The 24,355-nt window shown below is 61.1% G+C and overlaps 1 protein-coding gene and 1 long non-coding RNA gene across 2 annotated transcripts; one reads left to right on the top strand and one right to left on the bottom strand.

Moving 5' to 3' along the window:
• Positions 1-4,536: 4,536 nt before the first annotated feature.
• On the bottom strand, positions 4,537-6,389 carry LOC131424216 (uncharacterized). Its single transcript, XR_009226896.1, has 3 exons — positions 6,008-6,389; positions 5,065-5,147; positions 4,537-4,877 (listed from the first exon to the last, which is right to left on the bottom strand). It is a non-coding gene; the product is annotated as an uncharacterized LOC131424216 (long non-coding RNA).
• Positions 6,390-10,434: 4,045 nt separating this feature from the next.
• On the top strand, positions 10,435-21,130 carry Ccnd1 (cyclin D1). Its single transcript, XM_046445010.2, has 5 exons — positions 10,435-10,844; positions 12,286-12,501; positions 13,046-13,205; positions 16,148-16,296; positions 18,542-21,130. Exons 1-5 carry the CDS (start codon positions 10,647-10,649, stop codon positions 18,704-18,706), a joined length of 888 nt encoding a protein of 295 aa, XP_046300966.1. The 5' UTR covers positions 10,435-10,646; the 3' UTR covers positions 18,707-21,130.
• The last annotated feature ends 3,225 nt before the right edge of the window (positions 21,131-24,355 follow it).

The raw sequence follows: 24,355 nt of genomic DNA, 5'->3' as shown, positions 1-24,355 counted from the left end.
ATACTTAGGAAGAAACCCAACAAAAGATGCACAGCACACACACATACACCTGCCACGAGAGTGAAGAAGACAGTTCTCCATCACTGTAACAAAACACCTGAGATAATTAACTTATAAAGAGAAAGGGTTATTGAGACTCACAGTCTTGGAGGTTTCTGTTCAGTTCAGTGACCTCACTGCTTTGCACTTGGGTGGGGTGTGGGTGGCCAAGGCAGGTGGCACATGGCACCACCAACTGTGGACCTTCAAGGCGAGGAAGCAAAAGAGGAGGAGCCCAGAGCCCCACAGCTGCCTTCAGGGGCTCAACCCACACCTGAGGACCCCCAGGGTGCACCCCCTGGGGCCCCAGCCTGTGACCCAGGGGCCTGGGGGAGACCTGGAGCTCTAAGCTGCAGTGGACCCATCTCAAGCCCCCAGTGGACCAAGAATGACCCGCCTGCACAGATGTCAGCTCCCACTGATCCAAGGGTCAGTGCCACCCGGCCACAAGGCCAGCTCCCGTGTGTTTACATGGTGTGCTGTGTGTATGAGTTTGAGTGTGTGTGTGCTGGTGTGTTTGGGTGTGTTTGTGTGTCTAGACATGCATGTGAGTGTAGCACGTTGTGTTAGGGGGTGTATGAGTGTGCGTCACGTGTGTACAGGCATGCACGTGTTCACACGTGTATATTCTGTGTACACGTGCTTCGGTGTGTGGTGTGTGTGTTTAGGCATGCTTGTGTGCAGGTGTGCAAGTGTGTGAGGTGTATAGACAGAGGTTGTTTGTGTGTGTGTGCGCGTGTTGCCTGGCCTCCTCCTGGGGCTCCCGAGGACAGCAGCCCCTGTGCTGTGTGGAGTGGTCTGTCACCAGCCGTGCCTGACACACACGCACACACCCTGGCAGGCTCTGCCACACGTCACCCTCCTCCCAGAGGTGTCCGGCAGGCAGAGGTCAGAGGTCGCCCCTCCTGCTCCCGCGCACTGGCACACCCTGTCACGTCACGGGGCGGGCTGCTCCAGGGGCTCACCCGTCAGTCCTCCAGAGTGAAGCCTCAGTGAGCAGGGGTCACGCTGCACCACAGGGTACAATGTGATGTCCCCAACGCCCCCATGTTAAGGCCTGCTCCCCAGCTCAGTGTCACCAGAGGTGGTGCAGCTTTAAGAGAGGCCGGAGGTCCTTCAGCAAATGGGGGTGTGACCCCCCTCCTGGTCTCTCACCTTCTGCCATGGTTCGCCACCACAGGACCAGCCAGCTGGACGGAACCCTCCAAAACTGAGTCAAAATAAACCTTTGGGTATTTTGTTACAGTGACGGAGAGCTGCCTGGCACACCTGTGCTGAGAGGAAACCCCAGGAGCTGGCTAGATGGGGCAGATGGCAGTTTGGCCCCTTGGTGAAAGAGGAGGCTGAGGTCCCTGCCACTGGGAACGCAACAGAAGAGAGGAGGTTAAGAATTTCTTTATTTTCCTGGTGCCCACGGGACCAGATTATTAGTGCCTGCTCGGGGAGCAGCAGGAGGTAGGGAGAGAAATCACACAAGCAGCCCCGGGGTGAGGAGGCTGCAGGCGGAGGAGGCTGCCTGCGGAGGTCTCTTCTGGGGGACAGAGGTGCAGGTTGTCCAGTGACCATTGGACATGACACCTCGCAGATCCGCACCATCGACTCACAGCTGGGTGCACCAACCCGTCCGCTAGGTAGGACAGCGCCACCCTGTCACAGCTAACGTCACAGCAATAATCAAGTCCCTTCTCTCTCGCTCGCTTTATGGTGCGGGGGATGGAGTCCAGGGCCTCACAGGTGCCAGGGCCGTGCCAACCCCTGAGCATCCCCGGCTCTGACCCGGTTTCTCCTGCAGAGCTGTCTGTCTGCAGACTTCAGCAGCGTGAGCAAGAGGGAGAGGAAGGACCACAGCCGGGGAGGGCCCGGCTGGAGGGAGAGAAAGCGAGGAAGTCCTCTCGGAAAGACCAGGGTCTCTCTGGGGTCCAAGCCCAGGGAGCTCAAGCCCCCAGAACCCACTCTCGAGTGATCCACGCTAATGTGGACCCTGTGCACACAGGGAAGGAAAACAGGCGTCCACAGAAGAACTTGCACACCCGCGTCCTACGGCCACACACAGCCCGAGTGCCCTCCAGGGGGGGAGTGAACAGATAAACTAAAGGTGGTCTGCCCATACAGTGGAGCACTATTCAGCCATGAAAAGGTACCAATAAACGCCACAATGTGGATGAATCTTGAAAACCTTTTACTAAGGGAAAGAAATCAGGCAAGAGACCACAGGCTTTCTGACTCCGTTTATGCCAAGTGTCCAGGACACAGGACCAGAAGCAGACCAGCGGTGGCCGGGGCTGTAAGGACCAGGCGAGTACCTGGTAATGGTCAGGGGAGTTCTCTGGGGAAGAGGACAGTGTTCACAAATGAGACAGGGGCGGCGATGGTGGGAATGCTGTCACGTGCCAAAAGCCACTGGACTGCAACTCTTCTGTGAACGGCATCTTGGGGCTTTCCGGAAGGTGCCTGGCCACTCGCTCTCCCTCCTGTGTGTGTGCAGCAGAGCTAGACGCTGTCCTGCTCCTCTGTATCTAAATGCCCTTGGGCCTTGATTTCCTCCTCTGTAAAGCAGGACTGTGACTCCCGGTGGAGGCTGCTCCCACAGTTAGATGAGATGCTGTGGGGAGTGATGTTGAGTCTGGGAGAGAGCTGGCCAGGTGGTCTGTGGCCCGGGTGGTCAGTAGCACCCGCATTCCTCCTAACTGCCTCCTTCCTCCCCTGCCTTCCTCCTGGCGGTCTGACCCCCCCCCCCAACCTCACCTTTGTCTTTCTGTCCCAGGGGCTGCTCTGACCTTGAGCCATGCGTGGGAACTGGGTGGCAGGCCGATGCCAAGCTTGGCACCCCACCCACGCTGACCTTCAGCGGCTTCCCTCTTGCAGCTGCAAGCCCCTGCCTACCCAGGAGACCCTGGGAAGGAGAGAAGGAACGGGGCACCTGGGAAGACGCAGGGACGTCTGGCAGCAGCGCGTTGAACTAGCGTGGCAGGATTTCACGCTGACCGCAGGCGGCCGCTGGTCTGCTGGCCTCTGATTGATCCCACTGAGGAGACAGTTGGCAGGACTCCCCACTGGGCCTCCATTCCGCCCGCCCGCGCAGGTTCAGAGTGCGGGACTGGGAGGAAGCGCAAGTCCCAGAGAGCCGGGTTCACGGGCACCGGGCACACCACCTGCCCACTGCCTCCGACTCGGAGAGACGTGGGAGGCCAACGCCGTCATCACCCCATTGCACAGGTGAGGAGGCTGAGGACAGAGAAGCAGAGGCCCACAAGGGGCAGCAGCCGTGCCACCCCTCACTTCTGCCCAACTGCCCCTGGGAGGCAGCAGAGAGGACTGGCACAGGTCACCTTGTCACGAGCTTTCCTCTGCAGAAGCCTTGCCAATCGCGTCTCTCAGGCCCCAACAGAAGCCCCTGGAGGACAGGCAGACCTCAGTGTGTCCGGGACCCTGTCCCCTGCCGCGAAGCCCTAACTGGGGGGACACGGAGCAAGGCCTCGGTACGTACAGGATCTGGTGGCCCGTTCCTGGCTGTGACGAAGCGCATCCCTTTCTCCAGCTGTGGGGTTGAGGGTGGACCCCAGCCCGCGATGGTGACCTCATGTCCCTCTGAGAGACTGAAGAGGAGCCACAGTGACGATGGAGGCAGAGCCTGGATGAGGCCGCCACAGGAAGGGACACTGGGGCCAGCAGAGGCTGGAGCCTGCCTTCCTGGACCCCGGAGGGAGAGGCCCAGCTGAGCCCTGTTTGGAATCTGCTCCGCAACCAGGAGAAGAGACGTCTGCCATCCTCAGCCCCCGCCTTGGGCATTGCTACAGCAGACACAGGACACTCCCCCCCGTCCTGTGACCAAGAAGGACAACCTGGGGTCACCCCCACCCGGCTCCTCTGTGGTGTGGGCGAGTCCCCCTCAGGCCACGTGCTAAGGGAGACACCACAGGGACGCACTTCAGGTCCCAGTCTCCTTGGGGCGCTCAGCTCTGTGTCCTGACACCCGCTGGACATGCCCACAGGACAGGCCCGCTGACCCAGGTCTCCTCCTGACAGGCCTCAGTCAGATCTCCACCCCCAACCCCGCTGCCTGCAGGTGGGACGCAATGACATCTCGCTCTGCTGAGGGGCTCCTGAGAGCCGAGCACAGAACAGACAGGGCCCTGTCCCCCGGAGCTGACGGACAGACGGCAGGCCGTCCTGCCTCAAGGCCTCCTGGACGGCCATCCAGCTCTGTCTGTGGGCTAGCAGGTGGCCGGAGTCCAAAGGGGCAACGAAGGTGGACCAGGGAGTCGGGGGACAGGGGCCCCCACCAGGCTGGTGGGTCTAGCAGCCTCACTCCCAGGGGTCCCACGGCGACTCCCCGCCTTGCTGTAGGAACACAGAGGGCGAGGCGCCTGGAGGGAGGGGTCCCAGCCCTGGCTGACATGAGCCGTCAGCTGGCTGGGCCAGGCGGCTCTTTGCCCCCCCCACCCCCCCACCCCGTGTCTTGCTGACCCCACCTATGGCCCACTTCACTTGTGACTGTCCCCCTTTGCCTGAGCAGAATGGCTGGGCAATGGGGTGACTGCCCTGGGCAGAGATCCCACCAATGGCCCAGCAGAAGGCTCCCTCAGACCTCTGCCCCTCACCCCTGCGCTGACTTCTGGGCCCTCATTGGTGCCCGTCTGTCTGTCTTTTAAAAATCAAATCCGGTCCCCCTTTTGCAGGGCAAGCAGAGGGAGAGTCGAGGAGGAAGCCCGAGGGCGGTTTATGGGGGGGCTTATTTCAACCTCAGTTTCTCTGTAGTTTAAGTCTCACGGTCGTGAACGGCTCCGGAGGCCGAGGAGAAGCCAGCTGATTCAGCACAAAGTCATCTGAAAAATTCTCTGTCTGAATATAAATTGAAACCTTTAATTAATTCCACACAGCACCGGGCCTTGGCTCTGCATGAGAACACAGGCATGAATGAGGCCCGGCCAGTGGCTCTGCCCAGCCTCCTGCATGGTACCTTGATCCCCCTCCCTGTGGCCTCGCCAGGGAAAGCCCCCATCCACTTCAAGGTGGGATGGACACTTGCCTCTCAGCCCCTGGCAGGTGGGGGCCTGGGTCACACTCTTGTTCTGTTTCCTACATATGGTCGCCAACTTCCTGACATCCTGCAAAAGAAGTGGCTTGGCTTGGCAGGGATTCTTGCAAGCCCAAGTTACCCCCCCCCCCCCGAGCGTCTCTGAGGAGCCTGATTTGCTCCGACAGGACCCATGAGGTGGAGGGCTGTGGCTTCCTGCTCAGGACTGTGGGCTCCGACCGGCCACCGTCATTGCCAACCTGGACAGGGTACCTGGCTCCTCTGTGCCTCAGTTTCACCGTCAACTGCATAAAAACAGTGGACCCTTGGTCAACCCCCTGGGAGAGGACATGGAGCTGGGTGGAACCCCCCCAAGAGACGGGCCTGCTGTGCTTCCCTTAGACTGGGGACACTGGAGGCCCTCAGGGATAGAGGCCCGTTCCTGGCTCCTGTGAGTATGAGGGAGCCCTCTGTTCAAGCATGGATTTGGAGAGAGGGCCCAGGAGGGTTCTCAAAATTCCTCCAGACCCATCCAAGCTTGCAGGGGGTGTCACAACCCAGGGAGGACCCTGGTGGCCCCCTACCCCAGAGTTCCCCGAGGCAGACAACAATCTTGTTCCAGGTAACAGCTCAGGACTCCTGGGGGCGCCGAATCTTGACTAAACTGACCCTCAGAAAAGAGACCCTTCAGACTCTATTTTTTTTTTAATATTTATTTTTTAGTTTTCGGCAGACACAACATCTTTGTTTGTGGTGCTGAGGATCGAACCCGGGCTGCACGGATGCCAGGCGAGCGCGCTACCGCTTGGGCCACATCCCCAGCCCCAGACTCTATTTTTTTAAAATCAGTTATAACCATGTTATGGACTGTTTGTAAGCACGTCCCAGACCCCCTTCCCCTTGCACTGAACCACTGATTGTGAATAATCAGGGAAAAGGAAGAAGACCAACCGGAAGGCTGCGACTCCTTTCCAGCCTCTAAGGCTGCTGGCGAGGCATGATGGTTCCCTGTTCGGTTCTGTGGGGTTTCAGAGTTGGGCAGCCCCCCACCATTGCACACACGGGGGGCGGGAGGGGCGCTGGCCACCCTCCTTCCTGCTGGACTTCACGGCAGTTCAGCTCTTCTAGTTACCTAAACCAGCGATCCCTACTACACGCCGGAGCCTGCGCGGGTTCTGCACTGGGGCGGGACGGCGCAGCCAGGTGGGTACAGGGGCGGTCCTCCTCTCAAGCTGGGGAACCGAGGTGCGCACCGTCTCCAGGCTTTACGGTAAGCGCGGAGCGCAGGGCCACCACGTGGCGGCGGAACCCAGGCCCGGCGGGAATGCGCGGAATGCACGGCGCGGCCTCGCGCGGCGCTCGACCGCGGGTCCCACAGCGCGCGCTCGCGCTCGCGCCTCCTCCCCTCCCCCGGCGAAAGAGCCCCGCACCAACACCCCAGCGGGGAGCCAGGCCCAGCGCGGCCCGCGGCCCCGGACTCGGCCTGGGGTCTGAACGCGCCTCCGCCGTCAGCCCACGTGGAGGGGCCCGAGGGATCTCGGGCAGGGGGCGGGCGCTGGGCAGGCGACCTCGTTCCCAAACCTGGGGACCGTTTCCCCTCCCGTTCCTTCCTCGGCCGGTGTGCGGAGGCCCAGAATTCGCAGGCTCCGCACAAAAACCCCGCGCCCTCCTCCCACCCCCAGGTCTGCGGAAGGACCGAGACCCCCCCCCCCCCGGGCTTCGCGCCAGCAGGCAGAGGCGCCGAGGCCGGGCCTCCGCGCAGACCGTCTTCCGGGAGGGGCGGGTGGGAGCGCCCAGGACGCCCCCCGGAAGCCCCGCAGCGGCGGCCCGCACCTTCGTTTGGTGCGAGAGTCTGCTGAGCTTCGGGTGGGCGGCGGCCCTGCTTGACCACGAGAAGCCAGGCCCGGACGTGGCCTCAGAGGCCATTACCCCATCCCGCCAGACTTTTTTACTTTTTGGCCTGGGGTGGCGGTGACTTTCTTCTCCATCTGCGCGCCCCCTCCCCACTGCTGGTCCGAGGCGGGCCCGGGGCCAGACGCGGAAGGCGACTCTTAGGGACTTTGGGGTTTCTATTGAACGCGGTGGGGTCGAGCAGTTGGAATCTTTGTTCACCCCCAAACGGGGATCCCAGCTGCCACTAGAGCCGAGGCCCACCCTGCCCGAGGGGCTTGCTTTGTACCGCGCACACCTCGCCCGCGGCCCGCAGCAGGGGGAGGGGTGTCTCCCTGCAGCCTGCGGGGCCCGCGCTGGGGCGCTGGGGACAGTCTGTGTGCGGCTCAAATTAATTGATCAGAGGCGGAAATGCGAGTCTGCGCCAGAGGCGGCGGGGATGCAGTCCCCAGGGTTCCCACACGTGGCTGTCCCGGGTGGGCATCCAGGCTGGAGTTAGCCCCCGCCCGCCCACGGCTTTGGGGCACCCAGGAGCAGCGCCTCCCAGTCCCGGAGGAGCTGCCACAACACGTGGGCCGCCCTGCCCGCCCCCAAAGCAGGCAGTGTGGGGGAAGGGGAGCCCCAGCGCCCCCGGAACCTGGGCAGGCCTTCGGAAGCGTCTTCCTGGGAGACTTAAGGGCTTAACAATGGCAAACTCGCAGGGCAGGAGCCAAGGCCTTTCAAGTTGCCGCCAGGTATGCGGCTCCAGGTGACCCCACCTGGGTGCGCCCGCTCACCTCCCGGCCTCTCCCCAGGGGCGGGGGCGGGAGCTCTATCCCGGCGGAAGCTCCGCGCTGGGCGGACACCCCTCCCCAAAGCCCCCATCCCGGCGGCGCGCAGCCGCGTAACGTCCTGGGGTCTGGGCCGCGCGGGTTCCTGAATGAGCGCGCTCCCTTCCCCCGCTTGAATGAAGGTTCCCACAGCCAGGGACGGTGGCAAACACGCGCCTGCGGCGGAATTCGCCCTCTCCCGGCGACCCTCCTCCGGGCCTCGGCTACCGAAGGGGGGGGGGGGGCAGAGAGGAAAGCAGGAAGGTGATTTAAGTTACTTTTGGGTTTTCTTTCCAACCAACGTGGTTCCCTTCCGACTGGGTCACTTGCCCTTTGTCTCCAAATGGTCACCAAGAAATTAGCGCAGAGCACTTTAAATGAGCCCAGAATTCGTAGTTCCTGCTTCGAGGTGGGTTTTAAAAAGACAGTGCCAAATTAAATTGCTACAGAAAAGTTTTTTAAAGTTGGTTTTTCTCCTTAAAAAAAAAAAAATCAAAATCAAAGTGCTTCCTCTGCACTTCTTGATGTAATGGCCTTCAGGGACCAGGAGCTGGTGGACCCCTCGCGGGTCTCAGAGCTGGCCTAGCAGAGTGCCCCGTGTAGGGGGCTGGGCTGCTGGCGCTCCCTGCCGTGCCCCAAATTCCAGCGCCTCCCCCGCGGGTTCCTGGACGGCAGTTTTCGCTCGCCGGTGAGGCTTGCACTTTTGCGCCTGTCCCTGAGCCTGGAAATCAACGAAGTTCCTCGTCGAGATCTGCCCGGTCCGCCTAGTAACAACGCGGCGCCCCCATTGGCTCATGCTAATTCCAGTTTCCTCGTCTTTCCCGCGGTGGGGGACGCTCCCTTCGGGACCCGGAGCCCGTGTCGCCGGAGTGGGCGAGCCCCTTTATGCCCCGATGCCCCTCGCCCGCGAGCCTTGGTCCCGGCCTGGCCGCGCCAGAGCGCACGCGGGGCTCGGACCCCTCGCCCCCAGGGACGGGCGCCGCCGGTGATAGCGCTCGGCCCCATAAATCACCCGGGCAGCCGCCCGGTCCGGATTTTATGAATGAAAAAGCTGCCGGGCCGCCCTCGTGCGCAGGCTGGTGCTCCGAGGCTCCGCGGTGCTGGCGCCAAGCGCGAGCGTGGGCGCCCGGGGAGGGGACACACGGATGGCGCGCCCTGCCCGGGCCACCCACCACCTCCCGGGCTGGAGCGGGGGTCAGTGCCCTCTAGGACCCGGAATATTAGTAACACTAATTCTCGGCGGGGGAGGGGTGGCTAGAGAAACGGACCCTGAAAGGGGGTGGGGGTCGCCTCTTGCTAGGCACCCTTTCGAGGGAGAGGGGGTTTTGCATCAGTATTCTTTTGATCCTTTTACTGTCGGGGTATACTGCGGTCGGATTCACGAAACTACATTCAGAAGTAAATGAACAGTTTTAATTTGGGGGTGGGGTAGATGTTGTAAAACTTAAAAAAAAAATGTGTAAGATGTCCTTTTATTAAATTTTTGAAAGTACCAAAAGAGGCAGAACTTATAAATACTCTAAATTTGCAGGGAATATTAGGGACCCTTTCCTGCATCCTGGAACACGTATAGATTTTGTTGAAAATCATCAGATCCCTACACTCATTCTAAACTTTTAAATTCTAATTGTTCTAGCTATTGCCAGCCCCCTCGCGCTCACAAATGCAGCCCTAAGGCAAATTCTAAAGGGAAAGGAACTTCCACACCTGGCAAAAACAGTTGGGAAGCTTCCGGTGGTCTCTTCCCAGGCAGAGGAGACTAATATTCCCAAGCATTTTATTTTTTATTAATTAAAAATGAGTTAGGACAAAGACCACTATTTCTCAGCTTTCCATTCAAAGGTGTGTTTCTCCCGGATAAATTGCAGGCACTGTGGGGGGTAGGTATCTGGGGACCCAGGCAAGATCTGACTGGTCATGGTAGGCAAGACAATCCACAGATCCCCCAGACGGGGACAGGATGAAGGAAATGCTGGCCACCATCTTGTTACTGGAATTTTCGGGCATTTATTTTATTTTATTTTTTGAGCGAGCGCGTTCTAGGCTGAAGTCTTTAATGCTCAGAGCTGCCCTCTTGGGTACTTGCAACGACCCCCGTGCTCTGGGATGAAGCCGCCACCGGCGTTGTGTGCTCTGCCCCCGTCCCCGCATGCTAGATGGTTCCTGAAATTTACACGTGTTAATGAAAATGAAAGAAGACGTAGAGGCTGGGGTTCCTTGGCCCTCTCTCCGCGCGTGGGTGCCCTCGTGGCGTTCTCGGAAATGCGCCCATTCTCCCGGCTCGGATACAGAGTGTCGCTGCGCCCCAGAGCCCCCCTTCTACGCGGTGTCCCCCAGCTGCGTGTGGCCTGCTCGCTCTCTTAGTTGTACTCCTTCACAGAGCCACCTCCACTCCCACCCCCCAATCCCGGGTGACCCACTCGGGGAGGACGGCCCCCCTGCACCTCTCTTTCCCCGCGGGGAGAAAGGCCGCCGCGGGGCGATTTGCATTTCTATGAAAACCGAACTTCAGGGGCAACTCCGCGGCGGGACAGGCTTTTGGGTTCTGCCCCTCGCTGCTCCCGGCGCGCTGCGCCCGCGCCCCCTCCCCCTGCGCCCGCCCCAGTCCCTCCCCCCCCCGGCCCCCCCCCCCCCCGTCCCATTCTCTGCCCGGCTTTGATCTCTGCTTAACAACAGTAACGTCACACGGACTACAGGGGAGTTTTGTTGAAGTTGCAAAGTCCTGGAGCCTCCAGAAGGCTGTCGGCGCAGTAGCAGTGAGCAGCAAAGTCAGCGCGCTCGGCTAGGGGCAGAAGAGCGCGAGGGAGCGTGGGGCAGCAGGAGCGAGCGCCGAGCGCGGACCGAACCCAGACGCGCAGCCCTTCCGGAGCGATCCAGGCAGAGCTCCCGCCATGGCTCACCAGCTCCTGTGCTGCGAAGTGGAGTCCATCCGCCGCGCGTACCCAGACACCAACCTCCTCAACGACCGAGTGCTGAGGGCCATGCTCAAGGCGGAGGAGACCTGCGCTCCCTCCGTGTCCTACTTCAAGTGTGTGCAGAAGGAGATCCTGCCGTCCATGCGGAAGATCGTGGCCACCTGGATGCTGGAGGTGCGGGGCTTCTCGCTGCTCTCTTAGCACTTTCCTTCAACTTGTTGCTCAAACCCACATGTCCCCCCTCATCTCCCTCCCTTCTCTTCCCCTTCAACTTTGAAGTTTGTCGGGGTGTTGTTAGGAACCCGTCTTTTCAAAATAAATAAGATATTGCGGGTATTTTTGAACAAGGAAGGTGTGGGGGGTTGGGGCATTAGAAATTCCCTTTCCTGGTGGGGGACGGTCGGGAAGAGGTGCCTTCGAAGGAAGCCGGTGCCAGGGTGCCCCGTGGGTTGCGAGGGTGCAGGCGGGGCGCCCTTTGTGGCCCCCCGCCTGCGCCCCAGTGCCGCTGCGCCTGTCTGGCTGTGGCTGCCCGTGGCTGCCCGGAGCCGCCGGCTCGGGGGGAGGGGGCATAGATTTGATTTTTTTAAATTAATATCCATGGACACGTATGCAAGGGCCACTCGTGCCAGTATTATGCGCCATCTTTGCTCTTTTATTGCAAAGCAAACGTGTTTATTAATAATTGGGGGCAGAGTGGGGGCGGGGAGTGGCCGGCGGGGCGCAGGGACAGGCGTGAGGGGCCGCGCGGTCAGCGGGAGGGGCGCGGTAATGCTTAGTGACTATTTTGGGGGGACCCGGCTCGGGAGGGGACCCTTTGTTCACGGATCGGGCCCGAGACGCCCCGCGCAGGCAGCCTGGGCTGGAGAGCATGCTGGGCTGAAAGGTCGCGTGGCTCCCGAGACGCCCGGGACTGACCCCCCGTCTGCGTGAGTCTCTGCTTAAGGGACTTTTCTGGGACGAGCTGGGGGCCCAGGGCACATTTTCAGGCCTTCAGCAAACGCCTCAGGAGCCCGAAAGTATTTTTAAATAATTTCTGAAAGTGCAGCGTGGTGCCCTTGCGAGAGGGAAGCAGCGCCCGCGCCGGGGGCAGGGGGGTCCCGGAGTTTGAATTCCTGGAGCTCTCCCCGGAGCCCTCAACCAGCTCCCGACCCCCAGCGTGTGCCAGGGGCCGCCCGAGGAGCGTTTTCAGGGGGGTTTTAGGCACCTAGTTATTTTTTAAATATTTTTAAATATTTTTTGAAAAGATGACGTCTGGGGAAATGCTGCGCGGCGGCCTGAGACGCCACCTTTGTGTCTCGCAGGGCGGCGAGCGCGGCGCCCAGCACGGGGCAGCCGTGGCCCCTCTGCGCCCTGGTGTCCCCTATCGTAGTCCCGTGGCTCCCGGGAGGGGCCGGGGTCCCTCGTCGCCAACCCACGGTACCCGCCCCGCCTGCCTCGCGCGGACTTTCAGTTTCGTGTTGGGTGGGCACTGGGGACACGCGGCAGGGAGCGCATCGCGCGAAGCGTATGCCACTCCCCGCTCTACCCTCTGCGCCCTCCCACGCGGGCCGGATAGAGGCGCGGGGTCGCACTGCGGGGGCCCGGCATTGGCGATCACGTCCAGGTTCCCCTGCAGGTCTGCGAGGAGCAGAAGTGCGAGGAGGAGGTCTTCCCTCTGGCCATGAACTACCTGGACCGCTTCCTGTCGCTGGAGCCCCTGAAGAAGAGCCGCCTGCAGCTGCTGGGGGCCACCTGCATGTTCGTGGCCTCCAAGATGAAGGAGACTATCCCCCTGACGGCCGAGAAGTTGTGCATCTACACTGACAACTCCATCCGACCCGACGAGCTGCTGGTAACCGCGGACCCCATCGCACTGTCGCCCAGTTAACCGCGGTACCCCGCGCTGGCGGTGGGGAGGCGGGAGTGCAGGTGGCAGGAGTCCGAACCCACCTCGGACAGGTCTCCCGCGCCACCAGGGAACGTCCACACTGCGGGGCCTCTGTTGTTGCACACTGAACCCCTCCGCCTCCACCCCTGCGGGGCACCCAGAGTCCCGACTCCCACCACATTTGCGTCCTAAGGTGCCGAAACGTGGGCGGCGCGCGCCCTCTAGCGGCTCGCGGCCTGCACTGCCGATTACAAGTTCTGGGTTCCAGGCGGTGGGAGGTCTTTTTGTCCCCAGCAGTCTCCTTCTCAGTGTGGGATAGAGCCTTTTTACTCTCACCTTTTCTGTTTTGGTCTGGGGTCACACGTTGCCCTGCTCTCTGCACCTCGAACATTGCAACCTTCCTGCCCCACCCCAAGTCTGCAAACAGAATGTAAGGCCAGTGGCTAGGGCTGCGGGGCCCCCAGGGAGTAACTTGCCTGTCCTGATGCCTGTCCCCTATTATCCGCAGCAAATGGAGCTGCTCCTGGTGAACAAGCTCAAGTGGAACCTGGCTGCCATGACCCCCCACGATTTCATCGAACACTTCCTCTCCAAAATGCCAGAGGCCGAGGAGAACAAACAGATCATCCGCAAGCATGCGCAGACCTTTGTCGCCCTCTGTGCCACAGGTAGGGAGCTGTGGGCTTCCTTAAGTTACCCTGGCCAGTGGCTTGCTCTCTGGGGGGTCTCCTGTCTAGGAAGAGGTCAGGGGCCAGGTGGTGGTGGAAGCATGGCCTGTCCCCTTCACGGCCACCCTGCAGTGCACCGGAGACGGGACAGTCTAGCCTTCCTCTGCATGGCTGCTGCCCCCTCTCCTCCCTGAGCTAGGCACCCTGTGGCCACGCCGTGCTAAAAGGGGTTTACCTTGGCCGCTGGGCTGCCTGCCGCTACCCACCTCTAGCCCGCCCTGTGTCCTCAAGGAGCCTGGGCTGCGGGGGCCCCCTCCTGGCCTCTCCCAGGCTGGGCCACCTGCCAGGGGCGCCTGCAGGGGCAGGGAGAGCAGCCGGCAGTGCCTGCACCACGTGCTCCAGGCGGCCAGCAGCAGCCCCGGTGCGGGGGCGGCCAGTGGAGGAGCCTGGGCGCCTGAGGCCCCGCTAGGGGCGCCTCGGGCCAGCTCTACTCAGTTGAGTCCTGGGAGGGCCTTTGGAGCAGCCTGGGCTTGGGCGCTGTTTGGCAGCAGAGAGGGTCAGCCCGCCCTCCTCCTCCTGGCCCTATACCCTAGATGGGAAGCCTGTCCCAACCCAGCATGGACAGACACACAGATGAACCGGGCTGCCTCTTGCCCCCAGCACTGCCACTGACGCTGCGCCCCCCTCCCCGGATTTTTGGACCCCTGATGGGGGACCCAGCTCCTCCCCAGCTTGGCTGTGGCCCTGGTTAGGCCTCAGGTGCTACTTCTGTTTGGAGCTCGCCCTGGGTCACTTGAGGGCCACTGGCAAGGTGGTATCAAAGGGGGCAGTTGATGTCTTCTCCCACCTACCCGGAGGAGCAGAGCCCTGCTGCCTGGTCCTCTGGAACTGCTGGTACAGGGGCTGCTTGGCCTCCACTGTCCTGCCCTGCTGGGGGCACATGTCCCTCCAGGTCCTCTCGAGCCAGGCAGGGGGTGGGTTCTGAGAGTGTGACCAGCCTGTTGGGGCTGGCCCTGGGGCAGCAGGGAGGCCTCCTCTGGCTGGAGTTCCTCTGCAGAGCGGCTCTGGAGCTCCGGGCAGCCTTTTATGGATCTGAAGTGGCTGGGGAGACACTGCAGTTTCCTGGAGATGCTGCTGGACGGGCCTGGCCTCCCTCAGCCTCCCTTGCTGGGCCTCCCCTGCAGGCCCCATGCTGGCAGGGAGTGCAGAGCACCCAGGCTATGGCCAGGTCTCCTGGCTGCTCCAGGGCCTTTGACATGGGGCTCCTCAGGAGCCCCCCACTTCAGCTTTGCACCTGCCCGTGGCCAGGGCGTCCCCTCTGGGTGGCCTCTGTGGTGGGCCTCAGCCTCCTGAGTGACTGGGATCGCAGGCGTGCCTTTCCTCGCGGGCCCTGGCGCTGCCTGTTTGCACACAGCTTGGTGAAGGACCAGCACGTTTTCCATGAGCACATGATTGAGTGACGGGGGTCTTGGCAGGGGCCAGCCCTGCCCCAGCTCCCACGACCGTGTGTGCCGTCACCCATCAGACCGCCATGGAAGTAAATGTCGGAGCTTTGGGTTTAATTCTGGCTGTCCCTTGCTGGCCTGCCTGGCCACCCCTCTGCCCCTCCACCTGGGGGTGGGGCACCGGCTTTGTGCTCACTGTGGCCTTGGAGGTCGCCCCTCCCCCGTCCCCCAGCCTGGACCTCTCCGCTGTCCCTCAGGGGCAGCTTTGCTGTGCCCCCTGATTTGCCTCGGTGAAGCGGTCTCTGTTCCGGGCCCCGCTGCCCAGCCTGGCCGAGGGCTCCGTTGCAGGGGAGAGGCAGATTTCTTCTTCTAGTCTATGACGCCACCCAGGAGCGGGGTCTGCCTCAGGTGGCGGTGGCACCCCAGCTGGTGGGGCCTCCCCTGGGGCCAGCCGGCTGCTGTTCAGCTCACTTGAGACCCCTGTTCCCAGGCGCTCAGTGGCACGAGATGAGGCTTTGGGAGTGGACAAGATGCACACTGTCCCTTCCCTCGTCCAGGCCTGGCCCAGGGCCCAGGTTCCTGGGTGAAGTTGGTGACCATCCCCACCAGAAAGTCCTCATGGAGTAGAACAAGAAGGTGGCCCTCAGGCCCTCGGGCTGCTCTGGAATGGGGGCAGGCGGGAAAGAAAGGCGGGTGCCCATGACTGCAGTGGTCTGGGGGGACCTCCAAGTGTCGTCCTGAGGGGACGTCCTGCTGTGACTCGGGGAGGTGAGATGGGCTGCCCGGCTCAGCACTGGGGCTTACCTCCCACCAGCAGGGGCACAGGAGTGTGGGGTCCCTAGGACCCAGGGAGGGAAGGGGCGGGACTCGGCCTCAGGAGGCTGGGCCACGGGCATGCTGTGGCCCAGTGACGCTGCCTGGGAAGCTCTGCTTGGCTGGCCACAGCTGCCCGCTTGCCTGGTTGGGGCATCTCGTGTGGCAACCACGATATGAACCGTGTGCCTCCCAACTTTGGAGATCAGGAGGCGGGGAAATGGTCAGGTGTGGGAGGAGGCGCAGAAAGCTGTCCCGTGGCTGACCAGGGCTGACAGCAGAGGGCAGGAGTGGGCCTTGCCCAGGTGGGTGGCCAGAGGGTTCCTTCCTTTGCTGAGCGCCAGGCCAGGCCCTCCTGGGGCAGCTGGAACATGACTGCCCCATCACACCCTCCCTGCTGGGTGCTGACCAGGGTTCAGTCGCTGAGGGACTTGGAAGCGGCTGGCTGTCCACACTCTGTAGCTTTGCGGTGGCCTTCTGGAATGGACCAACTCTCTGGAGTCCCTGCTCCTAGGTAGCAGCAGATTCTGAGGGCATGCATGCTGGCGTTGGTGGCTATCCCCCGGCGACTCCTGCTGTCCGGGTGCCCAGCAGTGTGGAAGGCCTGAACATAGGGCCAGCATGCCTGAATTGGGCGGTCCTGCCATATCCCCACTCACAGCCCCTTCTCCCGCTTTCCTGCAGACGTGAAGTTCATTTCTAACCCACCCTCCATGGTGGCAGCTGGGAGCGTGGTGGCCGCAGTGCAGGGCCTCCACCTGGGCAGCCCCAACACCTTCCTGTCCTGCTATCGCCTGACCCACTTCCTCTCCAGAGTGATCAAGTGTGACCCGGTGAGTGATGGGAGCGAGGGATGTCTAAAGCCGGGGAGGTGCTAGGGCGACCCAGGGAATGACCGGGCTGGGGCCTGCTCAGCTCAGGACCGTCTAGGGTGCTGAGCAGGACCTGGGCCCCCAACCGCTCCCTGATCTCAGGACTTATTTGTGTCTAAGGGACTGTGATGGTCACAGCTGACAGTGCCAGCTTCTCCCATCCCTCCCAGGGGGCCTGAGGCTTGTCAACTAGACAGAGGGTCCTCACAGGCTGCTGTCACCCCACTAGGAGTTCCAGGATTAGGCAGGAGAAGAAACAGCCACCAGCAGGCAGGCTCCGCACACCTGGTGATGAACTGTGTGGTCATGGGGCTGGGGCAGCGCCACCAGGCTGTGTCTGGACCACAGTGTGCGTGGCCAGTAAGCAGCGCCTTAAAGGGCTCTTGTGAAGCCCCGGCCCCTGGCCCAGGTGAATTAGACCAGCGAGGCTGGGGGTCAGCTCTGCCCGGTGTGCTTGAGGGAGTGGCCCTGGGCCGTAACCCTGGCTTGGTCCAGGTGGGCTTGCCGAGGGTGCCCTTGGCCGGGGAGCGTCTAGAGGGCTCCTGGGGGTCCCAGCCAGACACTCTGCCTGCTTGTCCCCAGCCCGGGGTTCCTGCTGGACAGCTGGCAGCCCAGCCTATGCATGACCCCTGAGAGGGTGAGACACCTCCCTCCCACCCACCGCCTGGCCTCACCTGCTTGGGGTGAGCGTCGTCCTCTCCTGGCCGCTGCGGGGAGCAGCAGTGTCCCCCAGCTGCAAGGACAGAGCTGGAGAGGAAATCTCTCCACAGAAACAAAGTGCTGGGCTGGGCCAGCTCTGGGCAGGGTGCCTGTCCAGCACGAGGGGCCCTGGTTCCACCCCCAACACGTGGGTGAGGCTGCTCACCCGGCGGCCGCTCGGGGAGGGCTTCCCGGGTACATCGCTGACCGACAGTGGGTGCCTCCTGGCCGGTGCAGGAAGGGCCTCAGCTGCCCTCATGTGAATAGAGACTGTTTTAATCAGATGTTAATGACGCGCACCAGAAGAGCAGTTGAGGCTGAAATGACTGTCGGCTTTCCCAGCCAGACATACTGAGCTGGACTCAGAAAGCGCCCAGGCAGCAAGGCCCTGGACTCCTCCCTGGCGAGCTGGGCTTCACTCCCACACGGGCTCTTCCTCTCCTCCCGGGGCCTGGGCCCAAACTGCCTTCCCCAAGTCCCCTGCCAGACCACGGGCCTCCTGGGGGCAGCCACCTTTGGCAGACAAGTCCACAAAGGACTCCAGTGTGGCAGAGGGTGTGTTCCAGAAACGTCCATGTGCCCCTTGACCAGGGAGCAGACAGCCCTGCCTGGGGCTTCTGGCCACCAGTAAAGGGCACCATCCACTGGGGAGGCCTGGCAGGACAGTGCGGGGACAGGGACAAGGCAGAAAGTGCCCAGAAGGCCTAGTCCAGCCCCACTCTGACCTCAGCGTGGGGCTGCTGGGAGGGAGCACAGCCAGGGTAGGGTGTGGCAGCCCGGGGACCACTCTTGCACCTCTCAGTTGCCCCCTCCAACACGGGGTTGCCAGGGCTCCTGCCCCAGGCCTGTGGACTTGGTGTTCCCATCTGTAAGATGGGACTGCACCACACCCTGCCGCCCTGTCCACCGTGATGAGCGGCTAACGGTGGGGGGGGGGCACAAGCCCTGCACTTGGCCCTGGGGCCTCAAGCCCTGCTGGCCTGGGGCGGTTGGCAGTGCCACCCTGCTTGAGATGTTAGGCTGCACCAGGTGACCCCTGGGCCCTGTTCCTTGTGGGAAGGACTTTCCTAGGCTAGAGACTGCTGGGTCTCAGAAGCCCACCTCTGTGACATCCCAGCACTGGGGACACACAGCCTGACACTGCAGCCAGCTCATTCACTCAGAAGCCACCCAGCACCAAGCACAGCTAAAGGGCGCTGCTGGGAGACGCCTCCTCTGGAGGCCGGGAGGGCCTCTGGGGGTGAGGGTTCTGGAGGATTCCAAGAAGCCGGTGTCTGCTGGGAGGTGGGCTAGGCAGAGGACACCTGGTGTGTGTTCGTTCCCACAAGACGGCCACGGTCTCGTGGCAGAGGCAGAAGCGGAAGCATTTATTCCCAGGTGACGTCAGCAGGCCAGGGGTTGCCGGGGACCAGAGGTGGCACCTGTGACTAGTTCCTGGGCTGGCGTTGGGGCTGAGGTCCTGTGTGGGCCTCCTCCTTAGGACCCTCCCTCCCACCGTCTCTCCCAGGACTGCCTCCGCGCCTGCCAGGAGCAGATCGAAGCCCTGCTGGAGTCCAGCCTGCGCCAGGCCCAGCAGAACCTGGACCCCAAGGCCTCCGAGGAGGAGGTGGAGGAGGCGGCGGGGGCCGACCTGGCCTGCACGCCCACCGATGTGCGGGACGTGGACGTCTGAGGCGCCCCGCCGGCGGCACCACGGAGCACCCAGCAGCGGCCGCAGCCCCGCAGCCTGGGAGGGGCCGCCCGCAGTGCTCCAGGCAAAGTCCCTCTTTTCGGGGACATTTTGCTAACAGAAGGGAAAGTCTCCTTCTCCTTTCCTCTTTCTCCCTTCCGTCTCTGACTTAAGCAAAAGAAAAGGAAAAAAAATCCTGAAAACTGTCTTTAAAAAAGAAAGAAAAGATAGAATTTGCATGACCTTGAGTGGGGGGAGGGGCGTTGTGCTACAAAATAGAGGATTTTACTCCGTAATCAAGTAGCTGTATGTGAATGCGCTCGTGTCTCTTGTAAGGATAGCATTAACACGCACGAGGGTCCCCGAGGGCTAGGTCGGATTCTTTGTGTGTGTTCAGAAAAGAAAAAAGCATAAAAACTTCTTAAAAAAAAGAAAAAAGAAAAATTTGAAAAACCATTTTAAAGTAGAAGAGGGTTAGGTAGGAAGTGTGTCCCCGCTCCCCTGAGAGGCACGGCTTCGCCAGGCCCTAGCTCTGTGCCCCGCTTGCTTGTCACGTAGTCACTCGTTTGTGTGTTTATCTCCTAGGTAGGTAGGCGTGTGACCTCTGCAGCTTGCTGATGGGTCGGCATGGTGTGGGGCGCGGCCCGGGCTCTTGTGCCTGGGGACCCCCACCTGGGCACCAGTCTGCAGGTGCCAGCCAGGGAGCTCGGGAAAGGCCAGCTGTCCACCACCACGTGCTGCTGTGGAGGGAAGCAAAGAGCGACATGATAGATTCTATTTTTATAATCTTCCTATTTTTGTAGTTACCTGCTCGTGAGATGCTGGGTTCTCGCCCGTCGGTCCTGCCGCCTGTTCACATCAGGTTCAATCCACAGCTACTTTCTTCTTATCATTTTGGGGTTTTGTGTTTTCTTTCTTGATAATTCTAAACCGTTCCATGTCAAAGCACTTTGGTCCAGCAGTTAGAGGCAACTTCGCTGTCACGTGCGGGGCGGTTTCCCAGTGGAATGGCGGGGAATATTCACGTTCCTGCGTGCACAGGACCGCAAGGGTGTGACCCCGTGGTGTCAGCGAGAGGGTGTTCCTGAGGGTTTTGTACCAGTCAAGAAGAAAAAGGTCCGTGTCACAGTGCCAGGATGTAGGCCCCTTCCTGTCCTGTAGAGAGGTCGAAGTTCGCGGGAATCCTTTGGTGCCAACTGGTGTTTGAAAGTAGGGACCTCAAAGGTTCACCTAGAGAACAAGTAGTGTAAGGGTTACTTTTAGGTATTTCACAGCGGAAGGTTTTTAAACACTAAAATATATAATTTATAGTTAAGGCTAAAAAGAATATTTATTGCAGAGGATGCTTGTAAGGCCAGTATGATTTATAACGTGATGCAGTCTCCCTTGATTTCAACACTCAACCCTTTCTGCCTTTGAGCTGCAGGTGAAAAGATGGGGCCTTTGGTAGGTGAGGGAAGATCTCAAGAGAGACCGCCCAGACCTGGACTCGGCCTGTGGGGCGGTTCCCAAAGTGGCCTGCTCTAGAGGCACCCAAGGCACAGGGACGCAAGGGTGCTTGAGAGGAGAGGGGTCCAGGACCTTCTCATCCCTGCCCATCCTGGCCCTGTACCTTTGCATTGAGGACGTGTTGAGGGGAGGTGGCAAGAGTGTGGAGGCGGAGGCGGAGGCTGGAGAGAGCACGTGAGGGAGGAGTGTGGCGGGAGGCTCCCGAGGGGACGGGCAGTGCCCACAGGAGGGACAGGCCGTGGCTCCACTTCCTATTGCGCTGCTACCGGTGACTTCCCGCAGTCGGAAACTGTCCACAGCTTCTCTGTATCTCTTTCACGTTGTTTTGCTGCTATGGGAGGATCAGTTTTTGTTTTACGATGTCATATACTGCCATGTGCTCGTTTTAATTTTCTCATAGAAAATTGTATTACAGATGCCCTTTTTTGTAGTGTTTTTTTTATGTGATCAATTTTGACTTGATGTGATTACTGCTCTATTCCAAAAAGGTCCCTGTTCACGATACCTCATGCTTCACTTAGCCATGTGTAGACCCACCAGTCGGCTCTGTCTGCCTCGTGGACAGACACACAGACGGATCCCAAGACGGCCCCGACCCTCGGGGCCACGTCCAGGAGACCTGCGCCTGTAGTGCTGGGCTCGGCCGGTCTGGACGTGCCATTGTGGTATAGCTTCGCCAGCTGTGCCGCTCTTGACGTGTAGTTACGAACATTGCATGTTGTTATTATTATTGTGATACCAGTCTGTCTTACGTGCCACTGTGGTGCTGGGCCGTAGGACTCGTCATCGGGATGATTGGAATCGCTTCTGGAATTGTTCGAGTTTCGGGTGCGTTTCCTCTGTTCCATGTGCTAGTGTTCTGTTTGTTCTTGTTTGTTGATTACAGCATGATGCTAAATTAAAGACTCCAAATCTCAACCAAGCCAGCTCACAGTGCCGTGTGCCCGGTCCCCTAGCAAGCTGCCAAACCCAAAGGATCTGTACCCTTTGTGCCCCAGCGGGGTGGGTCTGTGCTGGGGGCCTGGCAGGTGCCGGTACAGGACTGGCCGCCCACCCGCCCTCCAGAGCCCCGTTTCCACTTACCGCGACCATCCTGGCTGCGGCATCTGCCTGAACGGAGCAGGGTTCTCAAGTGGGTGGTGTGTCCATAGTCGCGGGTGGGGGCAGATGTCTTGAACACTGCCCGAAGGCCAAAGGCTGGTGGCAGGTCCACAGAGCACAGCAGTGTGTCCTGTGATGCGAGAGCCTGTGAGGGTCTGGTGGTGAGCAGCCTGGGTCTGTGCCTGGTGGACACACGGTGCTTCCCAGCACAGACAGGGAACTGGCACATTCCCAGCAGAGACACAAACAAACGTGAAAAGTCTAGAAATAAAATTGGTCAAACCCCAGTGTGTTGCCTGTGTGTTTCCCAGGCCGGCTGGAGACAGGGAGGGGGCGCGTGGCCAGGTCATCCTGTGCTCTGCAGTGACATCCTGACCTCCACCTGCTAGATGACTGTAGCCCTGCCCCTTGACACCAGCAGTGTCTGCTGACGTGGTCAAATGATTTCTCATGGGTGGGGGCCAGACCCCACCCAGCTTGTAGGTGCACATCTGGGAGGAGTCCCTGGGGTGCCAGGAGGGAGGGGCAGTTTGGACCCCAGGAGATTCCCAAGAATTTGCAGGTGGCACCTGGACCACACAAGCCAGCAGTCCTGGCGCCACAGATACTAGCGGTGCCATTGATCAGGAGCATCTCCTGGCCCTCACCGGCCAGTGTGCCCTCCCTGGGTTATTGCATCTGGGAAGGTAAACAGAGGCGTGTCCACTGGCCCTCTCCTGGCGCAAACTGCTGTGTGCTTTGGGTGAATCATGGTCCTTGGGTGCTGCCAAAGCTCGCAGCATGAGGGCCACAGACCAGGGCAGCCTTTCACACAGCGCCTGGGAGGCCTTGCTGGACCCCTGCATCATCTGCCTCTGGCTTCTGAGTGTGACTAGCTTATGTCCCAGCCCCGGGGAAAGGGGTGGCCTGGGTGGTGCACGGTGGGCTCCCGCGCTTCTGAGAGGAAGGTGGGTGCTGGGAGCCATTAGCCAAGTAGGTATGACAATTTCCTTGCCAGCGTACCCCATGTTGCAGTGACATTGAATGTAGGTGACCTTGTTCAAGGACCAAGGCGGATTAGGGCGTTCCCGGTTTAGGTTCCAGGTTTAAGGTTTAAGATTATTCCTGCTGGGAATAGGGCGTATCCTGCTGCCTGAGTTCCCCGTGAGTTCTCACGGGATTCAGATAGTATATTTTGGAGATAGAAGCCCAGTGGAGGTGGATTTGGGCAGAGAACGTGGATTTCCCCAGAACGTGATTGTAGACGGCTGGTGTGAGTTCGGGAATAAAGAGTTGCTGTTTGAATCTACAAGCTGTGTGGTGGCTCGTGATTGTGTGCCCAGCCAGACTGCGGCATTTGTGCCCAGCCAGACTGTGGCAGGTGGGGTGTGCAGGAGACGCCTGGCCTCCACGGTCACTGCCAGCCCTTCTCTCCTAAAGGTGGGGGTTCCGGAAGGCAGATGAGGCCCCTGGCAGTGTCACAGCAAGAGCTCTAGGGAGCTGGGAAGGCCACGACCTGGCTCCTCCGATGACTTAGGAGAGCCCAGCCTTCTCCTTGGGCAGAGCCACCTACAGTGAAGCGGCCAGGCTCACCATGGCAGTGGCCCAGCTCTGACCAGAACTAGGTCCCTGTTGGGGCAGGAAGCCAGGTCCCCAGCCTAGGCCCATGTGACTGCAAGCATGGCCTAGGTCCTGCTGTCCAGTCGGGGAGCAGCGAGGACAGCCCAGGTGCAAGGCAGGGGAGGGCGCCCCCAGACGGGCAGGCAGGGAGGAGCACACCAGGGGCAGGGCAGAGGGGCCCGCAAGGAGGACGCCCCTGTCGGGTGGAGGAGGGTTTGGGCCCAGGGCAGGGTTCCCTGATGGCCTCCTCGTTGGCATCGGTGCCCACAGTGATGGCTGACCATTAAAGCACACTCCTTGGCCAGGCAGTGAAACCCACAATGTCGCTGGCACCCCAGACTGTGATCCTGGCCCTCAAGCTCAGCTGACGCCCCCCAGGGTGCCCTGCTGGGTGCTGGTCTCTCCAGTCACAGAAGGACAGCAAGACCTGCCCTCTGAGGGTCTCTGGAGATGAAGCCTTGCTGGTCAGCTCTCCCTGCTACCCAGTCGGTGGGGCCCTCCTGCCCCCTGACCAGCCTGCCAGTGCCCAGGCAGCCCCCCTCCCTCTGTCCACAACCCATTGGGCTCCTCTCTGCTTCCAGCTGGCCCGAGGTCCCTGAGGCCCTGCCCTCCCAGCCTCCATTCCCTGGACCTTGGTTCTGCCCCGGGCTTTGGGCACGCCCGACTGCTCCAGGCTCCAGGTTCTGAGCCTGTGCCGTTGCCTGGCCCTCCACCCCTGACCATCTCTGCTTGCTCCTCAATGCTCGAAACAAAGGTGGCCTCCATGAGGGCGTCCACACCCTCACACCCACAGAGGTGGCCCTGGCAACCTTCCGCTTTGGTCCTGAGCCCCTCCAGGGGATGGAGGTCTTGGGATCTCCAGTCCTACGTCTGAGGCTCCAGGGGTCACCCTCAGGCCAGTCTCAGCTAATGTACTGAGTTGTGGGCACTGAGGAGGGTCGGGCTCCCGGGGCCCAGGCAGTAGCCTGGGTCATCAAGACGCGGGGAGAGGCTGGCAGAGTGGCACGTGCGTGTTTCTGGGGGGAAGACCGGGTGGGCAGTGTCCCTCAGCATCCAGAGGAGCGAGGGCGCTGCAGCAGTGCTGTCCTCGCTCATGATGTGACCCTCCCAAAAGGCCCTGCAGCAGGGCCTGGCCTCACATCTGTTGGGATGGCGGCCTCTGCCTGCGCCCTCCATCACCGTCACCGTCTGCAGGCCGCAGGCCGTGTGCTGAGAGCACGCTGCACCTGCACGGTGGGCCAGGCCAGCAGGCTGCGGCAGGCTGCACCGGCCGGCAGGGGCACGGGGTGCGCGTCCCCCACGCTGGGCATGCTGGGCTGGCCTCTCGCAGGGCTCTGTCATCCCAGGAATGTCTTTGATCAAGAGTTTATGCAAGACGGGGAAGAAAGCCCAGGACCTCTAATCCGTTCCCACAGTCCCCCTGCCCGCGGGGCCCCACCAGCC

This window comes from Marmota monax, unplaced genomic scaffold, assembly GCF_021218885.2.
Source record: "Marmota monax isolate L192 unplaced genomic scaffold, Marmota_monax_Labrador192_F-V1.1 WCK01_AAM20220418_F8-fsc00038, whole genome shotgun sequence".
NCBI classification, from domain to species: domain Eukaryota; kingdom Metazoa; phylum Chordata; class Mammalia; order Rodentia; family Sciuridae; genus Marmota; species Marmota monax.
Note: the sequence above shows the minus strand (reverse complement) of the source record. Positions and strands in the feature narration are given on the sequence as shown.

Excerpts from the sequence above, each read along its gene's own strand:
- Ccnd1 (XM_046445010.2), top strand. The coding sequence starts at position 10,647 with ATGGCTCACCAGCTCCTGTGCTGCGAAGTGGAGTCCATCCGCCGCGCG. Across the intron at positions 12,502-13,045 it reads TCCGACCCGACGAGCTGCTG|CAAATGGAGCTGCTCCTGGT; the intron begins GTAACCGCGGAC and ends TATTATCCGCAG. Across the intron at positions 16,297-18,541 it reads GAGTGATCAAGTGTGACCCG|GACTGCCTCCGCGCCTGCCA; the intron begins GTGAGTGATGGG and ends CGTCTCTCCCAG.